The sequence below is a fragment of the Macaca thibetana genome, chromosome 2 (assembly GCF_024542745.1).
Source record: "Macaca thibetana thibetana isolate TM-01 chromosome 2, ASM2454274v1, whole genome shotgun sequence".
Classification (NCBI taxonomy): domain Eukaryota; kingdom Metazoa; phylum Chordata; class Mammalia; order Primates; family Cercopithecidae; genus Macaca; species Macaca thibetana.
The window spans coordinates 43,222,478-43,248,749 of record NC_065579.1 but is presented as its reverse complement, the minus strand read 5'-3'; the positions used below and the strand labels follow the sequence as shown (position 1 = coordinate 43,248,749).

At 41.9% G+C, this 26,272-nt stretch overlaps 1 protein-coding gene across 1 annotated transcript; it reads right to left on the bottom strand.

The window, feature by feature from the left end:
- Positions 1–3,473: 3,473 nt before the first annotated feature.
- Positions 3,474–25,966, bottom strand: TRIM42 (tripartite motif containing 42). The gene is made up of 5 exons (XM_050779691.1): positions 25,420–25,966; positions 20,850–21,547; positions 15,457–16,277; positions 12,848–13,072; positions 3,474–3,736 (listed from the first exon to the last, which is right to left on the bottom strand). The coding sequence occupies exons 1-5, from the start codon at positions 25,758–25,760 to the stop codon at positions 3,650–3,652; spliced, it is 2,172 nt and encodes a 723-aa protein (XP_050635648.1). The 5' UTR covers positions 25,761–25,966; the 3' UTR covers positions 3,474–3,649.
- Between the last annotated feature and the right edge of the window lie 306 nt (positions 25,967–26,272).

The following is a 26,272-nucleotide window of genomic DNA, read 5'->3' as shown; positions in this document are numbered from 1 at the left end:
ACCCCGAAACATTTTTTGGACTTAGTCTGCAATGCTGGAGCTGGGGCTCTTGCAGATGACATTTTTTGCTTGGCCAACTAGCCCCACTAGGCTCTGCAATGAGGGGACACAAGAGGAATACAGGAAGACTGCAAGCCTGGAAGGGGGGAGAAGGAAAGAGCTTCTTTCTGTTTGTTCACTATTCTGGACACCATCACTGCAATTGTCTCTCCTGGGCATTGGCAGTATGGCAGTTGCTGTCAGTTTCCAACTTTTTCCCACACTCCTAGAACCAGCCTCATGAAAGCCTCTCAGATACACTTGCAACAGCCAGGCAGTGACCCCTCCTCAGAGATGCGGATCCCATCTAAGAGGCTGTTTCTTTCATTCCACCAGCCCAAGGGGTGATAGCAGCTCCCTGCAGCTGCCATCTCTGTGTTATCCCAGTGTCCCATTTCTATTCAAAGTCCTATAATACCTGTTTAACCAAGTCCCCATCTTCAGTTCTCTCTGTTTAAAATAACTGGTGTGGTCTCTGTTTTCCTGACTCAGTTGAACTGTTACAATATCCAGCTGCTGCTATTTGATTCTGCTTGGCTGTTCCTCAAGCAGCTCACACTTCACTCACCCAAGGCAGAACTCTGATATTTTCCAGAAACTTGTCATCCTATCCTGTCTGGATCTACCATCACCCAGTGCTTAATCCAGAATCACAGGCCTCATCCTTCATAAGCATTGCTCTCTCCCACTCACTCACATGTACCTCATTGGTCAGAGAGGGCTGCTGACTCCTTCTGGAGCCCACCTCCCAGCCCAGGTGACCGTTGATTTATTAACAGTCTTCCTGCCTTTTCCTTTGGCCCTCCACAACTCATTTTCACATGGAACTGAAAGTAATGCTACTAAGCTGGAAATACAAGTGTGATGTTATTTTGCTTCACATCCTTCACCAGCTTCCTGAGACACTTACTCTCTGTCATGGCCCACAAGTTCTGCCAGGGCCATTTACCTGCTTTTCTCCCCTCCTTGTTCCCTGAACTCCAGCCTCTAGCTGTATTCGTTACCAGAACATGCCAAGCCTTTTCCTGCCCCAGGGCTGTGGTACCTACTGCCCCTCTGTCCAGAAATGCTTTTCTCCTCCGCTCGCACATGGCTGGCTCCTGCTCATTCTTGAGGAAACAGCTTGTAATTCATCTCTTTGAGAAGACTTTCACTGGCATCCTCTTTAGAGTTGGTACCTCTTAGCTCCATGCCTCTTTCCTTCCTAGTACTTCTCATTTCCAGTCATCTACATGCTTATATCTTCATTTATTTTATCTTACTCATTAGACTATAACATCTATGGCGTGGGGACTGTTTCTCTCTAATTCACCACTGTATCCCCGCAGTCCCCTGGTCTCATTACAGATGTGCTAACAGAAAGAATGAATCTAGAATGATTATCAAAAAAAAAGGGGGGGGCAAGAAAAACTTCTACAAATTTAGCTAGCAACTGTTCTAACAGGCTGCAAGATGTTCTCAAGTAGACACTGCCACTAATTATCTCTAATTAGGGCCATAGACACTTCTCTAAAGAAAGGCTGTTAGAGATGTTAAAATGTGTAGCTGTATACAGAGAGAATATGCTCAAATAGTGGAATTTTTAATAAACATATACTTACAAATCTCTTGATTATATTTGAGACACACACACACACACACACACACACACACACACACACGTATATATGTTTGCACCTCAGACATGGGCCTGGGAGGAGGGAAGCGATGTAAACCATAACCTCAGGGACCAAACAATGTGCAGTTTCTGTGCCATTAAGAAACCCACATTGCATTTGGTAGAATGGGTCAGCTACTGGTTAAGTGGGCTTCTTAAAGAATCTAGCTAGCTGTCTTGGTCACTGAATGCAAGTTTCGATGTTTTCTAGAGACACAAGATAAGGGTGCTGTGGTTTATTTAATTCTAGCCTAGTTCTTGTTGGCACCATGAGTAGGTGTGATCACTGCAATGTAATATTCATAGAGTTCTATTTTTTTTTTTAGTTTAATTTCATTTTAGTTCGTTAGTAGTAAAATCCCTGCTGGCGTGTCATTTAATTCGTTCTCTGTGCTAATAATGATTTTGAAGCCTTTTATAGAAATGATTATATGGTAATATCAAATCTGATGGTGGATTCCAGCCATCATTTACAGTAATAGGATCATAATGAAGCTCCCTGGGGTATGCCTTGTTGTAATATTGCTGGGGGGTAGAGCAGGAATCTACTTGGCTTCATTTTCTCACATTATCAGAAGATCCTCACTATGGATCTCTTAGATCCATAGTGATCTAAGTGGAATAGCCCTTTTCTGGCAGTGATGAAAAATAAAGGGTTGCAGAGCTGAAGTCTTACTGGTGAAGCTAGATGGACTGACCACATCTGCCCGTTGCACAGCTCCTGAAAAGGATGGCGTTAGAGGAAATGGAGACCAGTTACTGCCTGGTCCTTTTCATGGGCAGTCCCAGTTCTGTGTGTAAACTTTCATGTGCAAAGTGGCATCTGGGGATGTTCAGAGGAGAGTCATTCTATGTGTCAGCCTTTCAGCTGTGGTGTGTCCCTCCTGGTACTAACATGTAATGTGTGCCTCACTGTCCCAAGCACTGAGGATTGAAGATGAATGAGACACCATCTCTGCTCTAAGACTCAGGGCAAATAAGGGCTCCTAAGTATCATAGGGCTGGAATGGGTGTCTCTATGGGGAATAGGGGTGAGACAGGAGGGCCCTGTGCTTAGTGGGGACCCAGGGGAGAAAGGTGTCATCCTCATTTGGAGGATCACTGGGGAAAGTGGTGGAGCTGAGTCTTGAAAGACAGGTGGTCCTTTCTGGGAAGAAATGGCGTGGGGTTCAGTAGAGGGTCATTTCTGGCAGATAGGGCCTTGTATGACAAGAAATTCTAGGGACTTCATATTGTCTGAAAGGCCAAGTTCAGTTCAGCGAGGTTGGAGCTGATACATGATTTTGTCATTCTTCCATGCCTTGTTTCAAATGACCATAGCGGATCCTCTAACCGGGCATTCTACCGTTCTTCCTTTGCTATGTCCAGAAGGAGAAGAGGGAGGGCTCTCATTCCTTATGACTTAGAGTAGACCTCAGACCATGGGCTGAAAGTTGTGAAAAGGCAAATTCAAGTTCAATAATTAGGAAAAACATTTTAATGTTGGCTACTTAAAATAGACTACCTGGTGAGGTAATGAATTCCGCGGCAATCAGCGACTTGCCCAAACACTCAAAGCTAGTTAGGCCTGCATTAGAATGCACACCGAGGGGGTCCTGACTGCAAAATACAGTGCTCTTTTTACCATCCAGAAGCTGGGTGGTGCTCCTACAAAACAACACAGAATTCTGAGCCTAGGACTAGACCTGAGCAGATGGAAACATACAGACTTACTGACTGTCTTGCTTATTACTGCCATCATAACGAATAGCTGTCACTGAACAAACAGCAAGCCATGTCAGGTATTTCCTTTTATTAGCTCTTACAAGATTACTGTTGGAAAGCTGAGAGGTCACGGAAACATTTGTCTACAACCTCCTTGAAGAATGTGGTGAGAAAAATATACATACATATGTGTGTGTATATATGTCTACTTTGTGATGAGTCTGAGGTTGCTTCCTGCTCTGAAGGGGCTCAGAAGTGCTTCTGGAGGGCAGACTGGATATTCTTCAGCAGGCCCCACTTAGCTCGGTTCCTCCCATGTCCATCTGGTGTTACCACCTGCAATCAGAAGCAAAGAGTCATGGCACCCAATAGACAAAAGCTCCCAGTAGCCTGGGCCCTTCTGCATGCCAGACACTACACACATCATTTCATTAACTCCTCATGACAACCACATGAGGCCAGTGCTGTTGGCACCACTTTATAGACGAAGAAGCTGAGGCTCAGAAGGACCAGGCAGCTTTCCCAAAGCCCCACAGCTACAGTGTGCTGGGATTGTGATTCCACAGGTCAGATCCTACTTCCTTTTAGGGTAGCTCATGTGACTGAGTGCTGATGACAGTGAGGGGGCTGGACCGCAGGTGAGCTTCACCATAGAGGATCCCCTGTATCCTTCCTCAGTCATTAGAACTTGGTTCTGTCACAGCTCTTATCAGTTGTTAAGTTTCAGCTAATGTGTCTGATTTTCTTACCAGAACATGAGCACCTTGATTGGGGTGTGGGGGAAATGACAGTATTTCATCTCTGTAGTCCCAACACTAGTTATGGAAAAGAGAAGATTCTTAGAGAAGTAGATGAACAGTGAATAGAACTATAATTTGTAAATCTGTGAATTGTTTTCCTTTGATGCTAGCAGAAACATTTCATACTATCTTTAATCACAGTGAATGGTCAGTGCTACCTGAAAAAGAAAGACTGTACTGGGCACGAGGGGTAAGAAGAACCCTCCTAGAAATCTCACCAAGTTAGCTTAGATGTTGCCCTCCATGTCTTACCTTGAAGATACTGGGTTTCTTCACTAGTCGGTCTGGCAGCATTCCCATTCCTTCCCCCCAAACATTTATGGAGTGAGGTTGAGACCCAGAGATGAGACAGTCCACTGGATCAATGGGTTCTACTGAGGTGAATGAGGACTTGAGATAGAATGGGGGTGAGGTTTGGATAGTGAAGAGGAATGTTTATACAGGCACAAGTCTCTATGTACAAAGCTTTTAACCTTCTATATTTGTATATAAAGGGAAAGGGCAAAAACAAAGAAGCCAGACCCTTATTAGCATTATGCTGTCTACTTTTACAAAATTTTTGGTTTTAGAGAAAACAGGGCTGCATGCAAGGCAAAGGTCATATTATATACATGATATTAGATTATCCATTGCTGAATAGAAATGGAAATAATGCATAGAGATAATCCTGATAAAAGTAGTATAAATAATGTCTAAGATACACACAGAATTATCAGAGGGCATGAGGAAGATGGAATGGTGTTATGAGGGGCTAGGAATTAACTCATAAATAGGAGATTGAGGTTTTGCTTTAAAGTATAGTCAGAATCTTCAAAGATAAAAACTGTATGTGATGTGAATGGAGCAGTGAGAATTGAGGTGTGTCTATGAACAAGGGAATCAGGTAGAAAGGAGGACAGAAGAAACAGAAAAACAAAACTTGGAATATTAAAGAAATTGAAATGATAGTTGACATCTCTTCCCTGCCCCAAATGTCCCAGGCTCATATTGCTTTTCAGATGAATTCTACCAAACTCTTAAGAAAGAGTTATTCTAGAAACTAGAAGAGCAAAATTTTCCCAGCTCTTTTTATGAAGCTTGTGATATATTGATTCCAGAACCAGATAAAAACAATATAAGCAAAAATTGAGTCTAATTCCCTTATAATTATAGATGCAATAATCCAAAATAAAATATGAGCTAACCGAAGTCAACTGTATTAAAAAGTAATACATCATGAACACACAGGATTTATTCCATGAATGGAAGTGGAATTTAGTATCAGAAAAATCAATCAATGTAATTCACTTCATGAATAATGGCCTGAAGGAGAAAAATCATGTAATTACCTCAAATAATGCAAAAAACTTAATAAGTACCTATTTCTCAGAAACTTAGAAGTAGAAGTAATTATCCTTAACTTAATAAGGATTATATACCATACAAACTAAATAAAAATAACTCAATGGAGAAATGTTAATATCAGGAATAAGACAAGGATATCTACTAACACTGCCACACTTTTATGTATGACTCAAGGTTCTGGCCAAAGTCATAAGGAAAGAAAAAGAAATAGAGTTGCAAGAATTGTAAGTAAACAGATAAAACCATCATTCTTTATAGGAGATAGGATCATATGCCTGGAAAAAAAAGCAGAAATAGCAGATTGGCTCTCAGAATAGTAAGAGAGTTTTTGAGACTGCTGGAATCAAGATTACCCTACAAACAGAAATAGTCTTTATTCTAAACTGGTAATCTATTAGAAAATATAATAAAATAATATTCATAATATCAACAGTCTGTAAACTATTTGGTTTATTTATTTATGGTATACAAAATGATGTTTTGACATATGTATACAAAGTAAAATAATTACTACAGGCAAGTAAATTAGCATGCCCATCATCTCACATAGTTACCTTTTTGTGTGTGTGTGAAAAGAGTACCTAAAATCTTAACAAATTTTCTATCAATACAATATTACTAATTGTAGTCCTCATGCTGCATGTTAGATCTCTAAACAATCTAGTTTAACCAGGAATACATGTACGTATGTAGGAAAACTTAAACACCCCAGTAAAGAACATAGACTATGGTTTGAGTAAATGTTCAAACATATTACAAAAATACCATTTGTTTCCAAATTAATTTAGAAACACAATGCCTTCTGAATAAATTCTATCTGAATGTTTTCTAAGAATTCAAGTTACTCCAAAATGTATATGAAGAAATATATTTCTATGACTAGCTAAATAATTTCTAAAAAAGAAAGAAGGGTAATGTGCATACTTACCTTAGCAGTTCATATAGACATGGCAGAAAGCTGAGGTTCAAAACTAATAAAGCAAGTATGGTATTGATATAAGAGCAGGAATATAGACCCGTGGCATGTAATAGAGTGCTCAGAGACATATCCCTAAATATATCGAAACTGAATATAAAAGTGGCATTGCCATTGTATAAATATTAAGAATAGACATTGCTTGGTAGATGGTATTGGGAAAACTGGTTCACTACTTGGTGGAAAAGAACATCCCTACCTAAGACTACATAGGCAGAGTACATACATACATTTGATACATACAAAGGCAGAGTCTGAACGGATTAAATAGCTAAATTTGAAAGGTGAAACTGTAAATTTAATAAAAGAATATATAGAAGGTTATCTTTGTGATCTAATCCTAAGAAAGGACTTTTTAAATAAAACTTCAAAAGGTTAAGCCATAAGGAAAAAATAATTGATGATTTTGATTATACCAAAATTAAATATTTCTGCTATTTTATGAAGTACACTATGAACAAAGCTGATAGGCAAATGTCAGAAGAGAAGATAATAGCAATGTCTAAAACCACTACCTAGAATATATAAGGACATCCTATAAATCACTTAGAAAAAGAAAAATGCAATAGAAAATTGGGCGAAGGATATCAACAGGTCCTTTACAGAAAAGAAAATCCTGAAAACTAACAAAAATATAAAATTAAATTTAAAATAATAAGGACATATCATTTTATACCTATTGGGCTAGCAAAATAATAGAAAGTTGGATCTTGCTAAATGTAGGTGGGGCCTAGGGTATAGTAGCTCTAATCTACTCCTTATGGAAGTGTACATGGATGTGGTCAAATTAAGTATCCCCATGTCAATGGCCTAGAAATTTCACTCATAATATGTATCTAATATGGGGTGAATTGCACCTGACCCCAAATTTATATGTTGAAGCCCTAACCCCCAGTACTTAGAGTGTGACTGTATTTGGAGATAGGGCCTTTAAAGAGGTGATTTAATTAAAATGAGGCCATTAAAGTGGACCCTAATCCAACCTAACTTTTGTCTTTATAAGAAAAGGAAATTTAAACACAGAGAGATATCACAATGCATGTGCACAGAGGAAGGACTATGTGAGAACACAGTGAGAAGGTGACCATCTGTGAACCAAGGAGAGAGGTCTCAGGAGAAACCAACCCTGCCAACATTTTGATCTTGGACTTCCGGCCTCGAGAACTGTGCAAAAACTAATTTTTGTTTAAGCCACCTAGTCTGTGGCATTTTCTTATGGAAGCCTTAGCAAACTGATCAATAACTCAGAGAACCCTTACACCCCTATCGTGTCCATAAGGTGTCATATATAAGGCTGTTCACCACAGCATTATTGGAGGTCACCTGGGTGTCCATCCTGCCTGAAATAGAGAGGTAACATGCGGTGAACAAATGCACATTCTGAAAGATCATGTATTATAAGGAATAAAAGACAAAATGCCCATAACAACATGGATGGAACATAAAAACACAACATTTAAGAAGAACAGGTAAGAGACAAAGTAAGATATGTAACACAATGCTAATTGTGTAAATTAATGACACATTGAAAACAACAATGCAAATCATGGAAGAACACATAAAACAGAATGAATGTCACAAAAGGGAATATATAAATAAGAATAGATCTTTGTATAGATCAGTGCTAACGATGGACCATAACTGAGGTGTATAATTAATTCAGACCTCTGTACATGAGGTTAAAAAGAAATCAGGTCCAGCATGATCCTAAATTATACTTGTTCCAGGATTCAAGCCTATCTGCAGGGCAAGTAAAGGAAGGACCAACAGGGTTCTACTTACATGAAAGGTCAGGAGCTCTTTGGAAAAGAATAAATTCTAAGAAGATAAAGAATGCAAACCATCTTGGTTTCCTTTTAGGGCACAGAGCCACTATGAGTGTGTGGGTGGCTGTGCGGGTAGGCTTGGGGTAGTTATTCTGAGTGTGAAATATTGGTGGTCATTCAGATTGAATGACCTCCAACCCTAATCTTTGAAGGTGTGTGGCTCACCCTGAGAGTCTGCAGCAGGAAGAGGAAAAATCAGGAAGGGAATTTCATGATGGACAGGCAGTCCTGCTGTGTGGCTGGGGTTTCAGCAGGAGCACAGGCTGAGTAGGAAGACAGCAGCACTGCAGAGACTCAGGGCAGCTGGCAGGACTACTTCCTGAGCTACATCAGACACCAAGGACATCCAATTTACGCACTGTGGTAGACAGAATAATGGACCCCAGAGATGTCCATGTCCCAATCCCAGAATCTTTGAATATGTTATGTTACACACAGAGCAAAGAGGAATTAAGGTTGCTAGTCAACTGGTCTTTTTTACTTTTTTACTTGGAGTCTCACTCTGTCACCCAGGCTGGAGTGCAGTGGCATGATCTTCGCCCACTGCAACCTCTGTCTCCCAGACTTAAGTGAGTCTCGTGCCTCAACCTCCCGAGTAGCTGGGATGACAGGCACACACCACCACACCCGGCTGACTTTTTTTTTAATTTTTAGTAGAGACAGGATTTTGCCATGTTGCCCAGTCTGGTCTCAAACTCCTGGCTTCAAGAGATTCTCCTCCCTCGGCCTCCCAAAGTGCTAGGATTACAAGTGTGAGCCACTGCACCTGGCCCAGCTGGTCTTCAGGTAGGGAGACTAGCCTGAATTATCAGGTGGGCTCAATGCAATCACAAGGGACCTTCAAGGTAGAAGATGGAGGTGGAAGAGAACCAGAGAGATGCTAGTGTGAGGACTCAGCCCAATATTGCTGGCTTTGAAGATTCAGGAAGGGGCATGAAAGGAATGCGGGTGGCTTCTAGAAACTGGAAAAAAGCAAGGAAATGTATTCTCCCTCAGGTCCTCCAGAAGGAACACAATACGGCGGACACAGATTTTACCCAGTGAAACGCATTTGGACTTCTTCAGAATTGTAAGGAAATAAATAATTTGTATTATTTAAACTACTAATTTGTTACAACAACAATAGGAAACTAAAACACAGATGGGCAGTTAGATTTGTTGTGGGAAGCTTTCATGGAAGTCAGCTGAGATATAAAGTCAGAGGAGGACAGTGAGTCAAACTAAGGAGACTGTTTTCAGAAATGGGAATGATGGTCAACAGATATATTGAGGACCAGAGGAAGAGCAGGAGAAGAAACTGAGGTCAACACGTACATGACTTACCTAAAAACACATTTCTCTACCCTTCAAAAATACTAGTTAGGCTCTTTGACGTTAGAAGCTTTCAGTTAGGGACAATGGGCACAGAAGGGTGTGTAAGACCAACACCTATCCTCATGGACTTGCAGCTAGTGGAGTTGGGACTTGAATCCAGGCACACAAGACCAAATACAATGCTCTTTTCAATGCATAATGTTGACTTTCAAAAAATAAAAGTTCAGCCCTCCCTGCTGTTGGCTTTGACATCATTCTCCCAGAGTAAAGTACTATGTCCCCAGGGCTGAGCCTACCCTGTTCCAGACTTAGTTCCATCTGATTGTGGTATGGGGGAAGAAAGGGCTGTGGGCTTGGATGCGGACCAAGGTGTCCACTCACCTCGTCCTTCCATGAGGCCTGACACTTTGCTTCCTTCCATGAGGCCACTTTGCTTCTTACAGCCTCATTTTTCTTATCTGTAAAATGGAAGCAATCACTCCCTCCTTTCCCGGTGGCTGGGATGATTAGTGATAGTGAATATACCCCATCTGACATAAAGATGACTTTCAAAAGGGAGCTTTCAAAATGATTAAAGTTAGTTTTCTTGCTGCATGTATTATACACCAAATACATCTCTTAAAAACCAAGTCCTAGATTATGCAAATAAAACATAAAAGGTGTTATTTCACTTTTTAAAACAAAAATACATGTGATAGGAATATATATTTTGAATAAGAAATGATTCTGCTGCCTCATTGCAACATTTTAAGTGAAACCTTTCAGGAATACCTGCATAGAACTGATGCCAACGAAAAAATTTTGATTTTATAGGAAAGAAATGAAGTCATTACTTTTATGAAACTTTATAAATGTCATTCAAACACACATCTTATTTTCATTTGGTATTGAAGGCTTTACTTATGCAAATCATGACAAATGTTAAGGAAACCAGTCTTTCCTCTGGAATGCTAATATAATCACAAAGAAGGGAGGAAGAATTGCTTCTGAAGGAAAAATCTATATTGCAGCTCCTCAAGTCAGATAAAAATGAAGCTTTCAGAAAACCTCATTAATTAGGGCTCTGCTCATTTAGATATTGTGTAAAAAAGAAAGGGACTGGAATGCATTTCCTTCTGTTACAGGGAGGGCAAATTAATCACATAAACACAGTTTCAAGGGGAATGCTATTTCTTGACTGATTGTATAAAACACTTAACAGCTTTCAGGCATCTTATGGTACTTTGTAATTATTAATTTTATTTATCAATTTATTTCTTCGCTCTTTAATTTAGACATTCTTTATATGTTCATTTATTTGGTCACATTTTCACTCATATACTCATTCAATAACCATTAAGAACCTGCTATATGCAAAGTGCTGTGGTAAGCACTGTGGGAGAAAGAACCATGAATTAGATGTGAATTTTGTTCTCAAGGAGTCCATAGTTTCAGAGGGCGACAAAAACCTCTACCTAAGAAAAGCCAAGAGGGACTGAGGTGGTGACTGATGACATACTTTGGTATCTCCACCTGTTCCTTCCCTGGCATCTGAAAATTATATATATATGTATTTAGCAACAGCACTGAGTGCCCTTCATGGGCAAGACAATTTTGAGGAATTCCTAAAAACTGAGAAGGCAGATGGGATTAGAAGGAAGGAAAAATCCATAGTCAAGAAGACATGCGGATGTGGGGCAGCCATGGGCATTCCCATTCCATGCTCTGAAGAGAAGGGTATCAAGAATGAGAAGGACTTTGGGGCAACTGAGCAGCAGTGTAATTGGCTGGAGGCTGGCAGGAGGAGTGACTAGCAGACTTCCCCATCCCACGCCCTTCCTGTGCCAGGTTTGACCTCTCTCTCTCTCTCTCTCTCTCTCTCTCTCTCTCTCTGTGTGTGTGTGTGTCCATGGGTGCTGGACTCTGAGGCAGAGCATGCCCCCCCGGGGGCTGGCAACCAGGATGAGTAGTCCCACCCTAGGAGATTTGATATTGGTATACTGACCACCCTTACTCCTGCTTTGCCTTTATTACTAGAGGTAGCAACCAGTTGGATTCTTTTCCTTGAACATTTGACTAAGGAAACAAAGACAGTATGGTTGGTCAGATGCTGTTGGGCATTGGAGCTTTAAGGTCACACAGAGGTTGGGCCATGACAATTCAAAACCATATACAAGCTGAATTTTAGGGAGCAGAAACTAAGGGCTAGCCAAAAATGGTGCAGATCCAGAGAGAAGCAAAGAGAATGAGAGAGTGAGAGAGAGAAGGAAGCAGGGAGAGACGAAGAGAAGAGAGAGAGAGAGAGAGGGAGAGAAACTGACAACTCTCTAGTTCCCTTGGGTATCAGATCAGATGCATATCCTAGGAGTGGTCTCTATCTTTGTCATAAATTTATCTTTTCAAAAGCTGAAATGAATGGATTTTTTTTTTTTGCTTCTAAAGAATTCTTGATTAAGACATAATCGACCCTGATTCCAAAGAACATCCTTATGGTTATATGGTAAGAGAGCAGCTCTGGGCAGTCTTGGTATTTTTATTCTCTTTCTCCTTTTAATATCAGTAAAATTATATTCATGAATGTGTATTCCCTGGAGATATAAAGAAGAATCAGTCTTGGATCACAAAGAAGATAGGAATAATTTTGTCTTTTCTTTTTTGGAACCCACACTGACCTGCTTAGTGGCAGTTTCTCAACTTTCAGATGAACAATTGTTTTTAGTATAAATAGGTCCTAAATATTGCACTGGACATATTTTATAAAAATTATTGTGTGCCAGAAATTCAAATTTAATTGGGCATCCTATATTTTTATTTGTTAAATCTGGCACCCCATCCTTGCCTGAGAATAGCACCTCATTTTTATCTTTCTCATACCACAATCATTTCATATCCTTCTCACACAACACTTATTTTTTTATGGACCCTGAGCACCTTGAAGGCAGGGATTATGTTTATTTTCCTCTGAATCTCTACATCTCTACACAATGCCTAGAACAAATGTTTTTGAATCAAATAGAACAATTCTCAGGCTTCATCTGCGAAGTCTGGTTGAGGCCAGCAGCCCTCTCTTTGGCCTCAAGTTAACAAATGTTCTGTGCTTAGAGGAAGAGTCCCATGGTGAGTTCTATAATCTCATGATCATCTTAACAGGGTCTCATCCAGAACCTATCATAGAAAAAAAAAATCGGAGAAATAATGTACACAGTACCTTGCAGATATCACTCCATTGCCCAGGACCATTATCATTGATGGCTCTAACTTTAAACACGTATTCTGTGTTGGGGGTCAGGTTGTGCAGCTCCAGATTCTGCTGCATTATGTCCCGAATTTGTCCGCAGAGCTCCATTTGTACGTTGTTAGGAGGGGAAGTAATGACTTCATAGAATTCCATCTCAAAAGAGTCCACGTCTTCTGTTGGACATGTCCAGTAAACCTATGGAAGAAATGAACATACTGGTGTGGTACTAGTATACATCATTCAGTTTTCTTTCCATTAAAGATTTGTGATGTTGACTATCTGTGGGGTGAGTTTAAGCTGACCCTATCCCCTGTAGCTGCCGAAGACTTTTAATTAGACTATGCATAAGTCTTGAAAGGCTGTGTGATGAGGCCTGGCATGATGCTTGTGATGAGTTTCACAAACAGAAGGTTTGTGACTGTTACTGTCAGCCAACGTGGAGGTGACAATTGTCCTCCTGCTTGAAAAATACTGAAAAATAGAGGGGAAGAAAATAAACATCACTCGTAATCTCACAGTTCAGTTAATTCATTATTATTTCTTTGCAATTTCAGAACACACACACACACAAACATATATGTATATAACTTGGATTATGTTGCTTTGATTTCTATTTTCTTTTACTTATGTTGTATGTTTTCCTAAATCATTAAAAATTCGGTAAACTACCATCTTTAAAATTTCTCCCGAAATAATTTAATCCTTCTATGGTTGAACATTTAGGTTGTTTCTAATTTTATACTCTAATAAATGCTGTAATAAATACTGTTGGGCATAAATATTTGTCTGAATTTTTAAGAATTTTCTTGGAAGAGATTCCTAGAACTAAAATTGAGTTTAAAAAATCTCTAGGATATTAACTGTACATATTGAAAAGTTACAACATTAAGTTTTAGAATATTTTCCATGCTAAAATCCTAAAGATTTGAGAGTGATGTTAACATAGACTTAATCTTCTGCATTGCTAAGCACTATGATTCCTGTATGAAGTCCATTCCATTATCCTAAAATATGAATCAATGATATTTTAAAATCGAATATCACTATCTGGAAATAGGTTTAGGTGTCCTCTTTTGACAGCAAATGACTTGACTGAGTTGTTTTGCATAGGTCCCTTTTTTGAGCTCATCAGGGGTGACTAATAGGTGGCATGGGGTGACTGTTTTCCATGCCCAGGTATAGAGCAGATACTACCAATTCTCTGGCTCCATAGCAAGAGCCTGCCAACTTCTCAAGAGGTCTGAGTTGGTCAGGAGATGAGACCCAGTGCTATCCCTGAGGTAATAAGCATACACTATAGGCCTTGCTGATCTAGTATCATTTGGAAATGTAGTTCAGCTGCTCAGTTATGGGCATTGCTTATGTGAAGGGCAGAAACACTTCATTATGTCAATAGCCCATGGAATGTTCTATCTTGCAAAGTATGGGTTGTTCTTTGTGTCAGTTATAGACAACAAAACATAGATTATGATGTGTCAGGAGAATGGAAAAGTAGAGCTTGGTCTGTGTCTGGCCTTCATTTTTTAGATCCTTAATAATAAAGTGTGGGCTGTAGACAGCAGCATTGGCAGCACCTGGAAGTTTGTGATAACCTGAATCTCAGGCCCCATTGAAACCTATTAAAATAGAATCTGCATTTTAACAAGATCCCCAGGTGCACATCGATGTTTGAGAACTGCTAGTTTAGAACTCAAGGATCTAAAAGTCTTTGGGAGTGTTCTCAGATTATGAGAGACAAAAGATGAACTCTGCCACGTGGGAGCAGGACATGGGCTGACTCTAGAAAAAAATCCAAGAGGAGGAAAGAGGAACTCAAATAGAATATTTCATTGCACGTTAATTTTTTTCCTCCATAAACCTTAATAAAGTGTTCTACAAACAATTCAATGTGGGTTCAACTAGATTTGAAAGGTATGTTAAAGAAAAGGTCATTTGTTCATGTTGTTCATGTTAGGTCAAGAGGGTCAAAGGGAAGTCATGTTCCTTGAAGCCAGGCAATGGCGCTTATAGAGATCTGTGAGAGACCCCACTCTTCACTCTCTGCCTTCAAGGCGGGTTGAATCTCAGAAGAGTTGAAATTTCATTGGGGATGATCCTCCCAATTTTTCCAAATCATAGAGAGTCTGGATATTTGCTTTAGGAAAGGTAGCAATTTAGAGGAAACAGCTGGTAGGTAATGGAGCCTGCATTTGTAACTCCAATTTCTGTGCTGTCTCTATTACAGGCTTTCCTTTGGGAAACATTACACTGCCAAGTAGTGTCTTCAAATTACTTTGGTTCCCAAATAGGGTTCTCTTTCAGTTGAGAAGTTGCCTTTGCAGTGGAGGTAGGGCTTTCAGATATATTTACGACTATAAGTTAAATATATTGACTGTTTGGTTTAAGCTAATCTTGGGTTACTTAAGATTCCCGGAACTTATCCCTTTTGAATGGGATGACCACAAAGAGTCTAGAGGAGCAGATTTGAGTGACCAGATCCTAGAGGTCAAAGAGATAAGTGCAACTTTTCCTGACTACTGACTTCTACTCTGTACCCCAAACCCTCCCACCTTCCCCACTGGGCCCAGAACTTTTCTTACCTTGGCAGCTCTTGGGTACACCAGAGTCTGGTAAATAACAATTGGGCCCGGGGTCTTCACAGAGCCATCGTTGAATGAGTACCAGTTGTGGAAGCTGCTGCTGTTCTGTACAGACTGGCTGTCTGCTCCAGCACACCAGTAGGTGTAGAGACCATCTGTGGGTTTGGCGGGGGTGGCTGACTGGGCTCTCCCACAGGCCTCCAGACCCACCTTGGCCTTCTCCTCAGTGTTGCTGAAGGATAAGATGGAGGAGCTTCGCTGGTATATCTGCTGGTTGCCGAGGCTGTGGGTGCTGAAAGTGACCTTCCTGGCAATCATTGTTTCTGAGTGCACAGGGTAGGGGGAGGGCAGTGAGTCCCCTGAGGAGCATACCTTCTTGGGCCCTGTGGGGAAGAGCTCATGGATGGCACTGGAAATTTCAACAAAGTCCAAGGGCATGCAGTTTATTGAGTGTAGCCGGAGCTGTGGGTCAGGCCTGTAGGTGGTCTGGATGCCATCCTCAATCTGGTCCACCAGGATCTTGGCCGACTGCAGGAATGCCACCTGGCCAGTCTCCTTCAGGGCTTCCTTGGAGTAGGCGATCAGACCATCCATCTCGTTCACTTTCATGGTTGTAACATACACATATTTTTCAATTTCCTTCTGCCTGGACACTTCTAGATTCTCTATCTGCTCCATGATGATCTTCTCTTTCTCCTGAAGAATGCTGCGCAACTTGAGAAAGCCATTTCTGATCTCTTTTCGCTTTGCCTCCTTGTCAGCTTTAAAGCTGTTTTTTAAGATGTTGAATTCCATTAGGTCATTATCAATTTCATATCGGACTGCAAAAATGCCAAGTTAGTTACTTTTAAAATTTTCGTCTCCCCAGGTGTCAAAGCCAGTAGCAAGCTAGAACAAATTACCCTAGGCTCCAAGGAGGTGAATGAAGAGGGAGGGAAGGCACTTGTAGTTGGGCTGAAACAGGCTAGAATAGGTTTATGAAATGAATTTGGCCTCCTTAGTACACCTTCCCCTTCTTCTCCCTCTGATCCTTCCCTGGGATATTTCTATCTTGTAACAGTAATCCCTATGGCCTTGGGTCTGAGACTGGAAGTTCAAGCCCACCCTTGATATTGGTTTTTACCAGATTTCAATTGTCTGCAAGTTGGACTTGAGAAGAGGTGAAGTCACAAAGTGACTGGTGCCTGCTTTTCCCTGTCAGAAACCTAAGCTTTTGCAATGGTGAGAGGAAGAACTAAGTTTCTGCTGACTACTTCTAAAGGTTGTCTTGCATCATTCGCTAAGCCTCCAGCCCTATACAACAGTGGGAAATTAGCAAAGCTTCCCTTCATTGAGGTGGCTCTCTTACATGCCCTTTCCCCCCTTTGTTTGTCTTGTGGTTCAGCTATGTCACTTCTCTTTGCCTTTCCCCCACTGCTTTCAAAAAAGAGTCTGCTGTCACACTTCAAGGAAAACCAGTTTATCTTGTGCCCCTCATATGGTATTTGGATTTTAAGTTCACTCAGTCATTCAACAAACATTTACTGGAGTCCTGTTACATGCCATGTATCTTTTAGGCACTAAGGATATGGATGTGATTATGAGAGGGCATCTGTGCTCAAGTTATGAATAAATCCAAAGATACTATAATTGAAGGATGCTATAGCAGGGTGAGCATGTGGCACATCTCTATCTGTGAAATGGGCTTTATGTGAAAGGTGAAATGAATACCTTTGTTAGCTTTAGAGGATTTGAGGCATTAAGGAGCAATTTGAAGAATATCAACCTTCTGTGGCCGTTAGAAGAATGTCAATCTTCTACAGATAAGATTCTTCTCATGAAGGTAAACTCTTCAGTGAATTGATGGGCAATAATCCTCACCAAATTTTACTCAGAAGTAGGGATGACTAGCTATTTTTGGACTTGGTTCATAACACTATCCTGGTTCATAGGAAGCTGGACTTCTGTGAGTGGTGGTCATTATAACAAGGGTGTGCACTTGAGTATGGGAAACCCTAGAGTTCTGTCAGATCATGCGAACAGGGACCACATTACCACTATGACTATGGTGTGTAGAGGTGAGCAAATGTATTTGTTGAGTAAAAGCCATTCTTTCCTGTCTTCTAACATCTCATTGGTGAATGCCAGCAGTGTCACTCTCTGGCTAACTCCCTGAAGCCCCACTGTTTTCTTGCCATCTCCTTTCTCACAGTGGCTCAGAAAAGATGAGGTGATGCAGGTGAGACTGAAAGGGAAACTACTAGGGTGCGATTTCAGTGCTGAGAAGTGCTTCTTGCCCTCCCCAATGCACTGTGACTATGGCAGCCAGAATTCTACTTTGTGCATTATTTTCTTTGACTATTCAATAGTTACCTACTGTTAAAGATACTTGGATAGGAAATTTCTTCCTGTATGAGGGATTAATTAGGCTTATGTAGGGCAAAGTCCTGAGAAGCAGGATAAAAATTTCTTAGATGAGGGGAAAAAGGCATCTCCAGGAGGAGAAAAAAGACAGAGGAAGCCAGAAATGTCCCATCCCAAACTTCTACAAATATGAAAGCTCTGCAAGAGCTGATTTTAAACGAAGTCAAATCAAGCTCTCTTTTTAGGTAATACACTTAAAATTAGTTGCTATTTATTAAACACTTTTTATGGACCAGATCCATATGTTATTATATATCACATATATCTTCTTATAAGGAAGATATTGTTTCCACTTACAGATGAAAAAGCTTGAGGCCCAGGGAAGTGAAGTGACTACACAGTGTTACACATCAGGTAAATGGGAGAAACTAGGCTCTGTCCCTAATTCTATTTGTCTAGCTCCAAACTAGGTTCTTAATCGCTTCAGCTGTGGCTCTCAGCCCTCTGTGAGCACCAGATTAACCTGAAAGAGTGTTAAAAAAAACCTCTTCCCTTGGACTCATCTACTAAGATTCTGAATCAATGGGCCTGTATTGGGGCTCAGGAAGCCAGGCAAGGCAGTGTGCAGTGAGGTTTAGAATCTAACCCAGAGAATCTCCTGGGATCATGTTAAAGATGCAGATTCTGGTGCACTAGGCCTGGGGTGGGTCCTGAGATTCTGCATTGCTAACAAGCTCTCAGGTGATGCCGATGCTACTGGTCCTCGAACCACACTTTGAGTGGCAGGGACCTAAACTTTTGAGCTCCCTTTATTCCAGTGGTTCTCAACCTTGCCTGCACCATAGAATCACATGAGGAGTTTTTTAAAAGTCCGTCTTGCTGAGCCTGCACCTCTGTGTGGATGGGACAGGGGCATCAGTTTTTAGTAAAGCTTCTAAAATGGATCTTCTCTCTAGGTCCCCAAGTTTCTCAATGTGTATTCCCAGATCACTTGCTTTTGAATAACACGGAGATCTGTTTAGAATGCCAATTTATGGTACCTCCCAGAAAAGTGAATCAAGTGCTCACGAACAAGTTTGAACCCTGGTTAAAAAAATGTTGTGTGTCTGTTTCTTTCTTCGTCAAGGATGAAAGGTTAAATTATTTACTTATAGCTAATATCTAATTTACCTATTATCCCTTTTTCCCTTTCCAACTGCTGGGTTCCTTGGAATTTGGACAGGCATTTTCCTCCCACCTAGAATTGAGCTTTGTTGTCTGACTTTTAGGTGCCCTGGACTCAGAAAACTATTGTAAGTTTCACATGTATTAAGGACAAGGTTCCCTACAGAGGGATGGAAGGCACAGTAGGCTGTAGAGAGCAGCACCCTTGCCATGCTTGGCCAAAGAATTCAGACAAGCCCTGGCCTAGGGAAGCAGTGAGTCCCACCTTCAGAAAACCCTTTTGGAACCAACAGTTCTACCATTTTCTTGATAATATGTGGCTCCTGCAGGGTTCCTTTAATATGAAGTATTCCCTGGTGGTGGTTCCAGAATTAAATAAATGTCAATTGACAAGCAATGTTTCCAGGTATGTGGCAATTGAGAAAACTCGAGGTATTCCTGAAGCTGCTGAGAAGTCAGGGGTGATGTGGTCATTAGCAAAGCCTGTTTTGGACCCACCTTTATATCCAGTGGGACCTTTCTGTGCAGCTCAAGGAAAAGCTGCCTCCCTCCCAATGTATAGGCCTATCTGAATGTTGGAAACTAACAGATCTGACAATGGGAAAGGCCTGGGTTGATCTGGTGCACTTTGGTAACTGACTGCAGGCCACTCCTTAATGAAACAGACCATGGATGGTGGTGGTGGTTCCCCCTTCCTCCCCTTCAATCTCTTCATCTTCAGATTCTGGTCGCTGCTCAGCACAGAGTAGATTGTCAAATAAATGTTGTGGAATTAATGGTGGACACTGGAGTCAAATAGACTGCATCTGCCACTTATTAGCTGCCTGTCCTAATTATTTTTTTGAACCACAGTTGGCTTATCCATGGAGGACATTTTAATGCCTGTACTGTAGCACTATTGAGATTAGACAAAATGTGCTCCACAGGCCTGAGTAAAGTTGGCCTTTATACAAGGAACTATTCCTGAGGGTAAAGGGCACTAAAGGAATCTTTTGGATTCTAATGTCTGACCAGGTAGAGACATACCCAGAAATTATGCGGCTCTTTGTTGAATCCTGTGAAATATGATTATACTTGGTTTTGTCACTGAAACAAGAAATTATGGGCTCTTTGCTGAATCCTGTGAAATATTATTATGCTTGGTTCCATCACTGAAACCATCACTGAAATATTATTTCACTTAAAGCAATATTATATGTAACAATATAAAACAACCAAATCACCACGAACAAGAATGCAGAGGAAAAACAAGCTGTTGACTAGAATACCATTGGCTAGTTATGAATTGTCCCTGTTGTTATATGTTTGCTGCCCGTTTATTTACTTTGGCATCTGCAAGTTTTGGAAAAAATTCATGGAGGGAAATTTAACATCGAGATAATTCTCAGCACTGACTTAAGTCTTTCCCCCTGCACATTTAGGAAAACCAAAGCGATCCAACAGTGACAGAACACCTTAGAACGTCACAGAACGTCAGTATACTATAGGATCAAAGTCTTCATTTTCCAAAAGAGAAAATGAGACCTGAGGACATGCAGATTATAATCAAGATTATAGAATCTTTATGCACTTGTCATATGACTTTTTGCATTCTTTACATAGAGTAACTCACTTAATCCTCATGGCAATCCAGTGAGGGGGTCACTACTATTCCCCTATTTCATAGGTGAGAAAAGCAAGGCACGGAGAAGTTAAGTGACTGGTAGTGGTTACCAGGAGCGGACACCAGGATAGTGACTTGCAGGATAGCACAGTGTTTCCTGGTGCCTTGATTGCTCCACTAGGTGGAATCTGTTAAGGCACTCACTTAGCACATTGCCCCACGCCATCTTCCCCATGTGTTCCTGAACTAGAAGTTAGGCTGAAGGAGTGGAGAAGGGGAGGACCTGCTTTGAACTTGGCGATGGCGCTGAAGAGTGAGGCGGCCCTCTCGGAGCAGGCGTCGATGAGGCTGATGGTGTCGTGGCCATTGTGGAAAGAGAACTTGCAGAAGGTGCAGAGCAATTCGTTGTCATTGCGGCAGTACTCGATGATGCGGCTGGATGGATGGTGGATGCAGATCTTCTCGTCCTGTTCCTCGGCGCTGGTGTCCACAAAGACGTGGTCTTGCATGGCCACATCCGAGTGGAAGGCCTTGAGGCAGTCGTTGCACAGGTTGAGGCGGCAGGTGATGCAGCGCTTGTACGCTATGCGCCTATTGCGGCAGACCTGGCAGAGGATGGGCCCGGAGGAACGGTCAAAGCGCCACTTGAGGTAGCCGTGCTGCTGCATGTAGCGCTTGGTGAGGCGCCCGCGCAGGTAGTTCTCCGGCAGCTGCATCTTGTGGCTGTAGGGCATGCAGTGCGAGCGGTCGCACACTGGGCAGATGAGGATGAAGAAATTCTCGGTGACCTCGGCGTGCTTCTGCAGCTGCCGCAGGCACTTCTCACACAGGCTGTGGTTGCAGGGCAGCATGAATGAGTGCAGGCGCAGCCGGCTGCACATGGGGCAATTGAGGTGGTTCACCAGCTGGCTTTTGGCTGGTACTGATTTCACTTCATCCAGCTGGGTATCGCTGCTCCCAATGCGCAGGGCAGTCTTGGAGCTGAAAGGAGAAGCAAAGGCAGGGTTTCAGGAGGCAGGCTCAAGAGCTTGCTCTGCCTCTCTACCTCTGAAAGAACTCTTGGTTTCTGAGGGGCAGTCTAGGGTGGTGGTGAGGAGCCTCAGCTGAGTGCCAAGGTCCCTGCGTTCTCAACCTGTCTCCACCATTTTTCAGCGGGGTGACCTCAGGTAAGCCAGTTAACCTCTCGGCCTATTTCCTTGTTATAAAATTAGTACCCATGTCAGAGTTTCTTGAGAAGATTAAAATTGAGTTTAATGCTTGTACGGACTAAGAGCAGTCCATGGTACACAGTCAGTGTGCTGCAACTGCTTGCTGTTATTAAGCAAGGGAAAAGCCGCAGAGACTGGTCAGGCGTTGTCAGCTAGGCCTTGGTGTTCCGTTGGACATCGGTAATATCAAAGAACACAGTATCAGACAAGGCTACTCTGTGACTTTGGATCAAAGCAGAAACAAGGCCACTTTATAATGTTTGGACTCAGACAAGAACGTTGTCTAAATCACGAAAATGACCCAACATCCCCCTATCCTGGTTGATTTTTTTAAACCAAAAAACTGTTTTTTTTTTTTTTCTTTTTTCTTTTTTTTCCAGCAGCTTTTGGGTCACTCTGTTCTTCCCACCTTCTAGATAAGATTTATTAAAATATTCAATAGATTTACTCCCGTGTCCTCACCTAACATGAGCTCAAATCCTGTAATAACTTTTCAAGGTACTTTACACTTTCCCATGCTTTATATTCTCACTTGTTGCAATGAGTCAATAAATACAATCTTGTCCAACTACAGGTGTGTTCTTAGGGCTTTTTTTTTTTCCCCTGGAGGACATTGACATTATTTATTGTACATAGATGGAACACAGAGCAAGTCTGTACCTGAACCAAGCCTAGAACCTGTGTGGTCTGCCAACCAGACCAATAGGTAATGGTAATGGATCTGGGCTTTAGAGGCAGAGCGTGTGTGATAAAATGCACCACTTTACAGTTGTACCTTCTGAGATGTTTTTTTAAACCTCTCTCATGTTCAGTTTTCTTAACTATAAATCAAACCTCACCATACTACTTGCTTTGTGAGGTTTTTATAAAGTCTAAATGAGATAATCCATGTAAGTGCTTAACTGCTGGTACATAGTAAGCATTCAGTAAATGTGGCCACTGTAATTACATCCCTTTGCTACTAGCCAGCTAATGTCTGCAGTAGAGAGAAATCACAGTAAAGGAAAATAGTGGCCAAGTCTGTGAAAAGTATGTGCTTCTACTGTTTCATTTGTGTGTGTTAAAGCTCTCCATTTGTCTAATGCCTGAGGCTGATTTCATACATTTAATCGTAAGAACTATGGAGTAAAAGCATACTTGTAAAATTCAAGTGCCTGTTCTAAGAACTTACAATCAGCAAATGCAGTGTATAAAAATAAATGAATTAGCTGTGGGAATGGAGGTGTAAATAGGCACACAATTTGCCGCTATTGCTCTCTCCTCTGTTTGCATAATAGTATTTGGATACTAATCTTGACATTGTGGCTGTGTTTCTTTCTACTTTTGTCTTCTTGCATTCCTTATGTGTCCCTGTCTTCCCCACTCCCTATGTCTGAGTCCAGACAGTCACAGGTGCTTCCCAAGTATATTGGAATGGAGTGGCCCTGTGGTGACAGAGAATGCTTCCTGTGTGGATTAAGGCACCTGGAAAATTTGTCCCTTAGGGATCTGGGAACTCCAGGCATGCTGGCCTCGATGTTCTCAGCTCTGTTTCCTCTCTGCTTTCCCAGATTCCTGCATGGGTCCTTAAGGGATCACCTGGAGGTACAGGTCAATTGTCCATGTAGTGCCCAGATGGACTTTAGTTTGCTAAAAAAGTAAGGACTGGAGGTATAATATAAAGAGAGACTGTTATGAGGCCTTCACAGCAGGTATCTCTACTAGGAAGCTCATGAGCTAGCATTTTCACAAAAAAGAAAGAAGAAGGGGGGAGGGAGGTGTTGGAGGACGAGAAAGAGGTCTCAGGGCTAAGAGACAGGTATTAATGGCCTAGGTAGCTGTGTTAGAGGTGAAAAAGGAAGTGGGAAAAAGACTAAGATGGAGAGGGATGCATGAGACCAGAGTGAGGCAGGACAAGCAAGGTGCTGAACAGAAAGTGGTGATGAGAAACAGGGGAGGCAGAGGGTCAGAAGCCAGGAGAGAGGCTAGATTGAAGAAAAGCACCCACAGCTGACCTCCTAACACTTGTGGTAGCATCCCTGCCCATCCTCCAAAAGCCTTAGGCTCGGATGGGGCATTCAGTGGCCATGGTTCCATTTCAAAACAGTCATCAAGCCCAGCGCTTTTATCTTCTTGCTGAGATATCCTGTCTCTGCTCCTCTGCACAGCCCCCTCTCTCCCAAAATCAGGCCTGTTCTTGCACCTGGATTCTTGCTGGATCACCTGTCAAATCTCCTGGCTTCCCTCCTAGCCCCCTGCAGGCCGTTCTACACATTAGAATCACCTGAAGGCGGGGGTTGATTCTAATTAATTCAGATGCTCAGGTGGTACCCCAGACCAATAAAATCAATATTTTGGGGGTGGGGATCAGGCATCAGTAATTTTAAAAGATCCCCAGGTGACTTCAATGCACAATAACGTTGGGGAGCTACTGAGCCTAAGGCATTTTCCTAAAGCACCAATTTTATCCCTTTCCTGTTGAAATGGGCTCAGAGGTTCAGCTGCTGCTGCACAGAAAATGAGGTAGTTAAGAGAGGAGGGTGGACACTATTTTCCATGCTTTAGGATTTCTAGACTTGCATCGAGAATCCCTGGATTTCCTATTTATGCAAACACTATGAGAGGGTCATGGGTGGAGAGTTATGTTTGTTAAGCATCTACTTAATGTTTAATTGCAAGATGGATAATATCTTTCCCCTGAATTCACCAAACCTTTGCTTACAGAATTGCTTTTCCAGGCTTGAAAGCCTTCTAACTGCCTTCTATTTTTCTGCCTCTTCTAATCCTGTCATCTTATGGTGATGTCATCTTTCCCCTTCTAAGAAGTGTGCTCTTACTACTTCAGACTCCCCTCATCTGTGACGTAAAAAGACTGGTTTGGTAGAGCAGGTGAGGATAATGTAGGACCTAATATGGAGGGTTAGTACTCCAAATGCGTAATTGAGACCCTGAGTACTATGACTTCTGGATGGGAAAAACAAGGTAGTAGGAGTTCATGGATGTATGGGGTATTTATATGATCCTCAGGGTCAAAAGTGCCCTGTAGAAATTCTTACTTTTCCATTAAATGTTGCAGGTATTAAGAGTTCATAGGAAGAGAAAGAGCAGTTTATATTTTTATATCACATACAGATTACAAAGCATGTACATTAATCCTTATATCTACAATATCATGGGAAGGGGGTATTGTCTCCATTTTGCAATATAGCATTTTAAAGTTAAGATCCCAAATTTTAGGTTCCAATCCTGACTGCATCTTTCCAGCTGTGTGATCCTGGGACAACTTTACTTCTCAAAGGCTCAGTTTCCTCATGGAAACAGTGGACTTAGGGTGAGGGGTTAGCTGGGGTCATGCATGAAGTTCCTGGCAAGTTGCTTAAGCACTAACTATTAGCTATTACTATTTTGTACAGATGAGAGAGTTGGGGTTCAGAGGAGTGAAGTGCTCATTTTCATAGTTAATGGTGCTTAGATTTGGAACTCATGGTCTACATACATAGTGACCATTTAGGATACAGTTAATTGCTACAAAATTCTTAGCTCCTTCTTTTAGATAAAGAAATGAACTCAGAGGCGCACTGGCCTGCCCTGTGGACTTCACAGCTGGCAAGTGGTCCCTAGTTTTCATGAGCCAATGTGGCCCCACATCCAGTGTCTGACACTTACGAGATATGGACGCTCCTGAGGCGGCCCTTGCGGAAAGTGACGATGGTATTGCGGCAGCAGCGACTCTCATAGTAGTAGCACCTAACATTGCTGCTGGCTGTGCAGCAGCACTTACAGTTGGGATCATTGGCCCAAGAGCAGCAACACCAATGGCAGTTGGGGCTCTCAGAACAGGTGCAGTGGCAGAACTGGCAGTTCCGCTCATCTTTGTAAGGGCAGGGGAAGCAGGTGCAGTTCCGCTCTGAGGTGAAGATGAACTTGCAGCACAGACAGGAGCATAACTGAGGACAGCATCTCTGCCATGTACAACATGGACAGCAAACGCACATAGCAGTTTCCATGGCGCCTACATGATTACCGCTGGCCTCCTAGGGCTCTTGATGCCTCCTCTACCAGAATACTGCTATCAGTTCTCCAGTGGAGGAGTCCTTCCTCCCCTGCGTGAGGCCGTCAGCTTGAGAGTTGCAAGAAGTTGGCTGTTATGAGGCCTTCACAGCTGGTGTCCCTACCAGGAAGCTCGTAGGCTGGCATTTACATATATCAGTCTGAGGGTATTTGCTTATGTCACAATCCCTGTGTCTCTACCATGCTGGGTGGGTAGGAGGATGCGGCCTTGTGGGTGGTAGCAGGTATGTTGGTGGACACTCCATGCTTCTATGGAACCAGCTGTAGAGGAGTGGTGATGCAATGAGCATCCTGGAAGTTTAGTTGTCATTTGTCACCTTTTGGATAATGGAGTAGATTTCTGAAGTTATTTCTCCTTGTTTGGTGTTCTGCCTGCGATTTGGGCAAGTGGACTTCAGATTATGTCTTCATAGACTGAAAGACTTGGGTATGGTTAATTAGAAAAGTA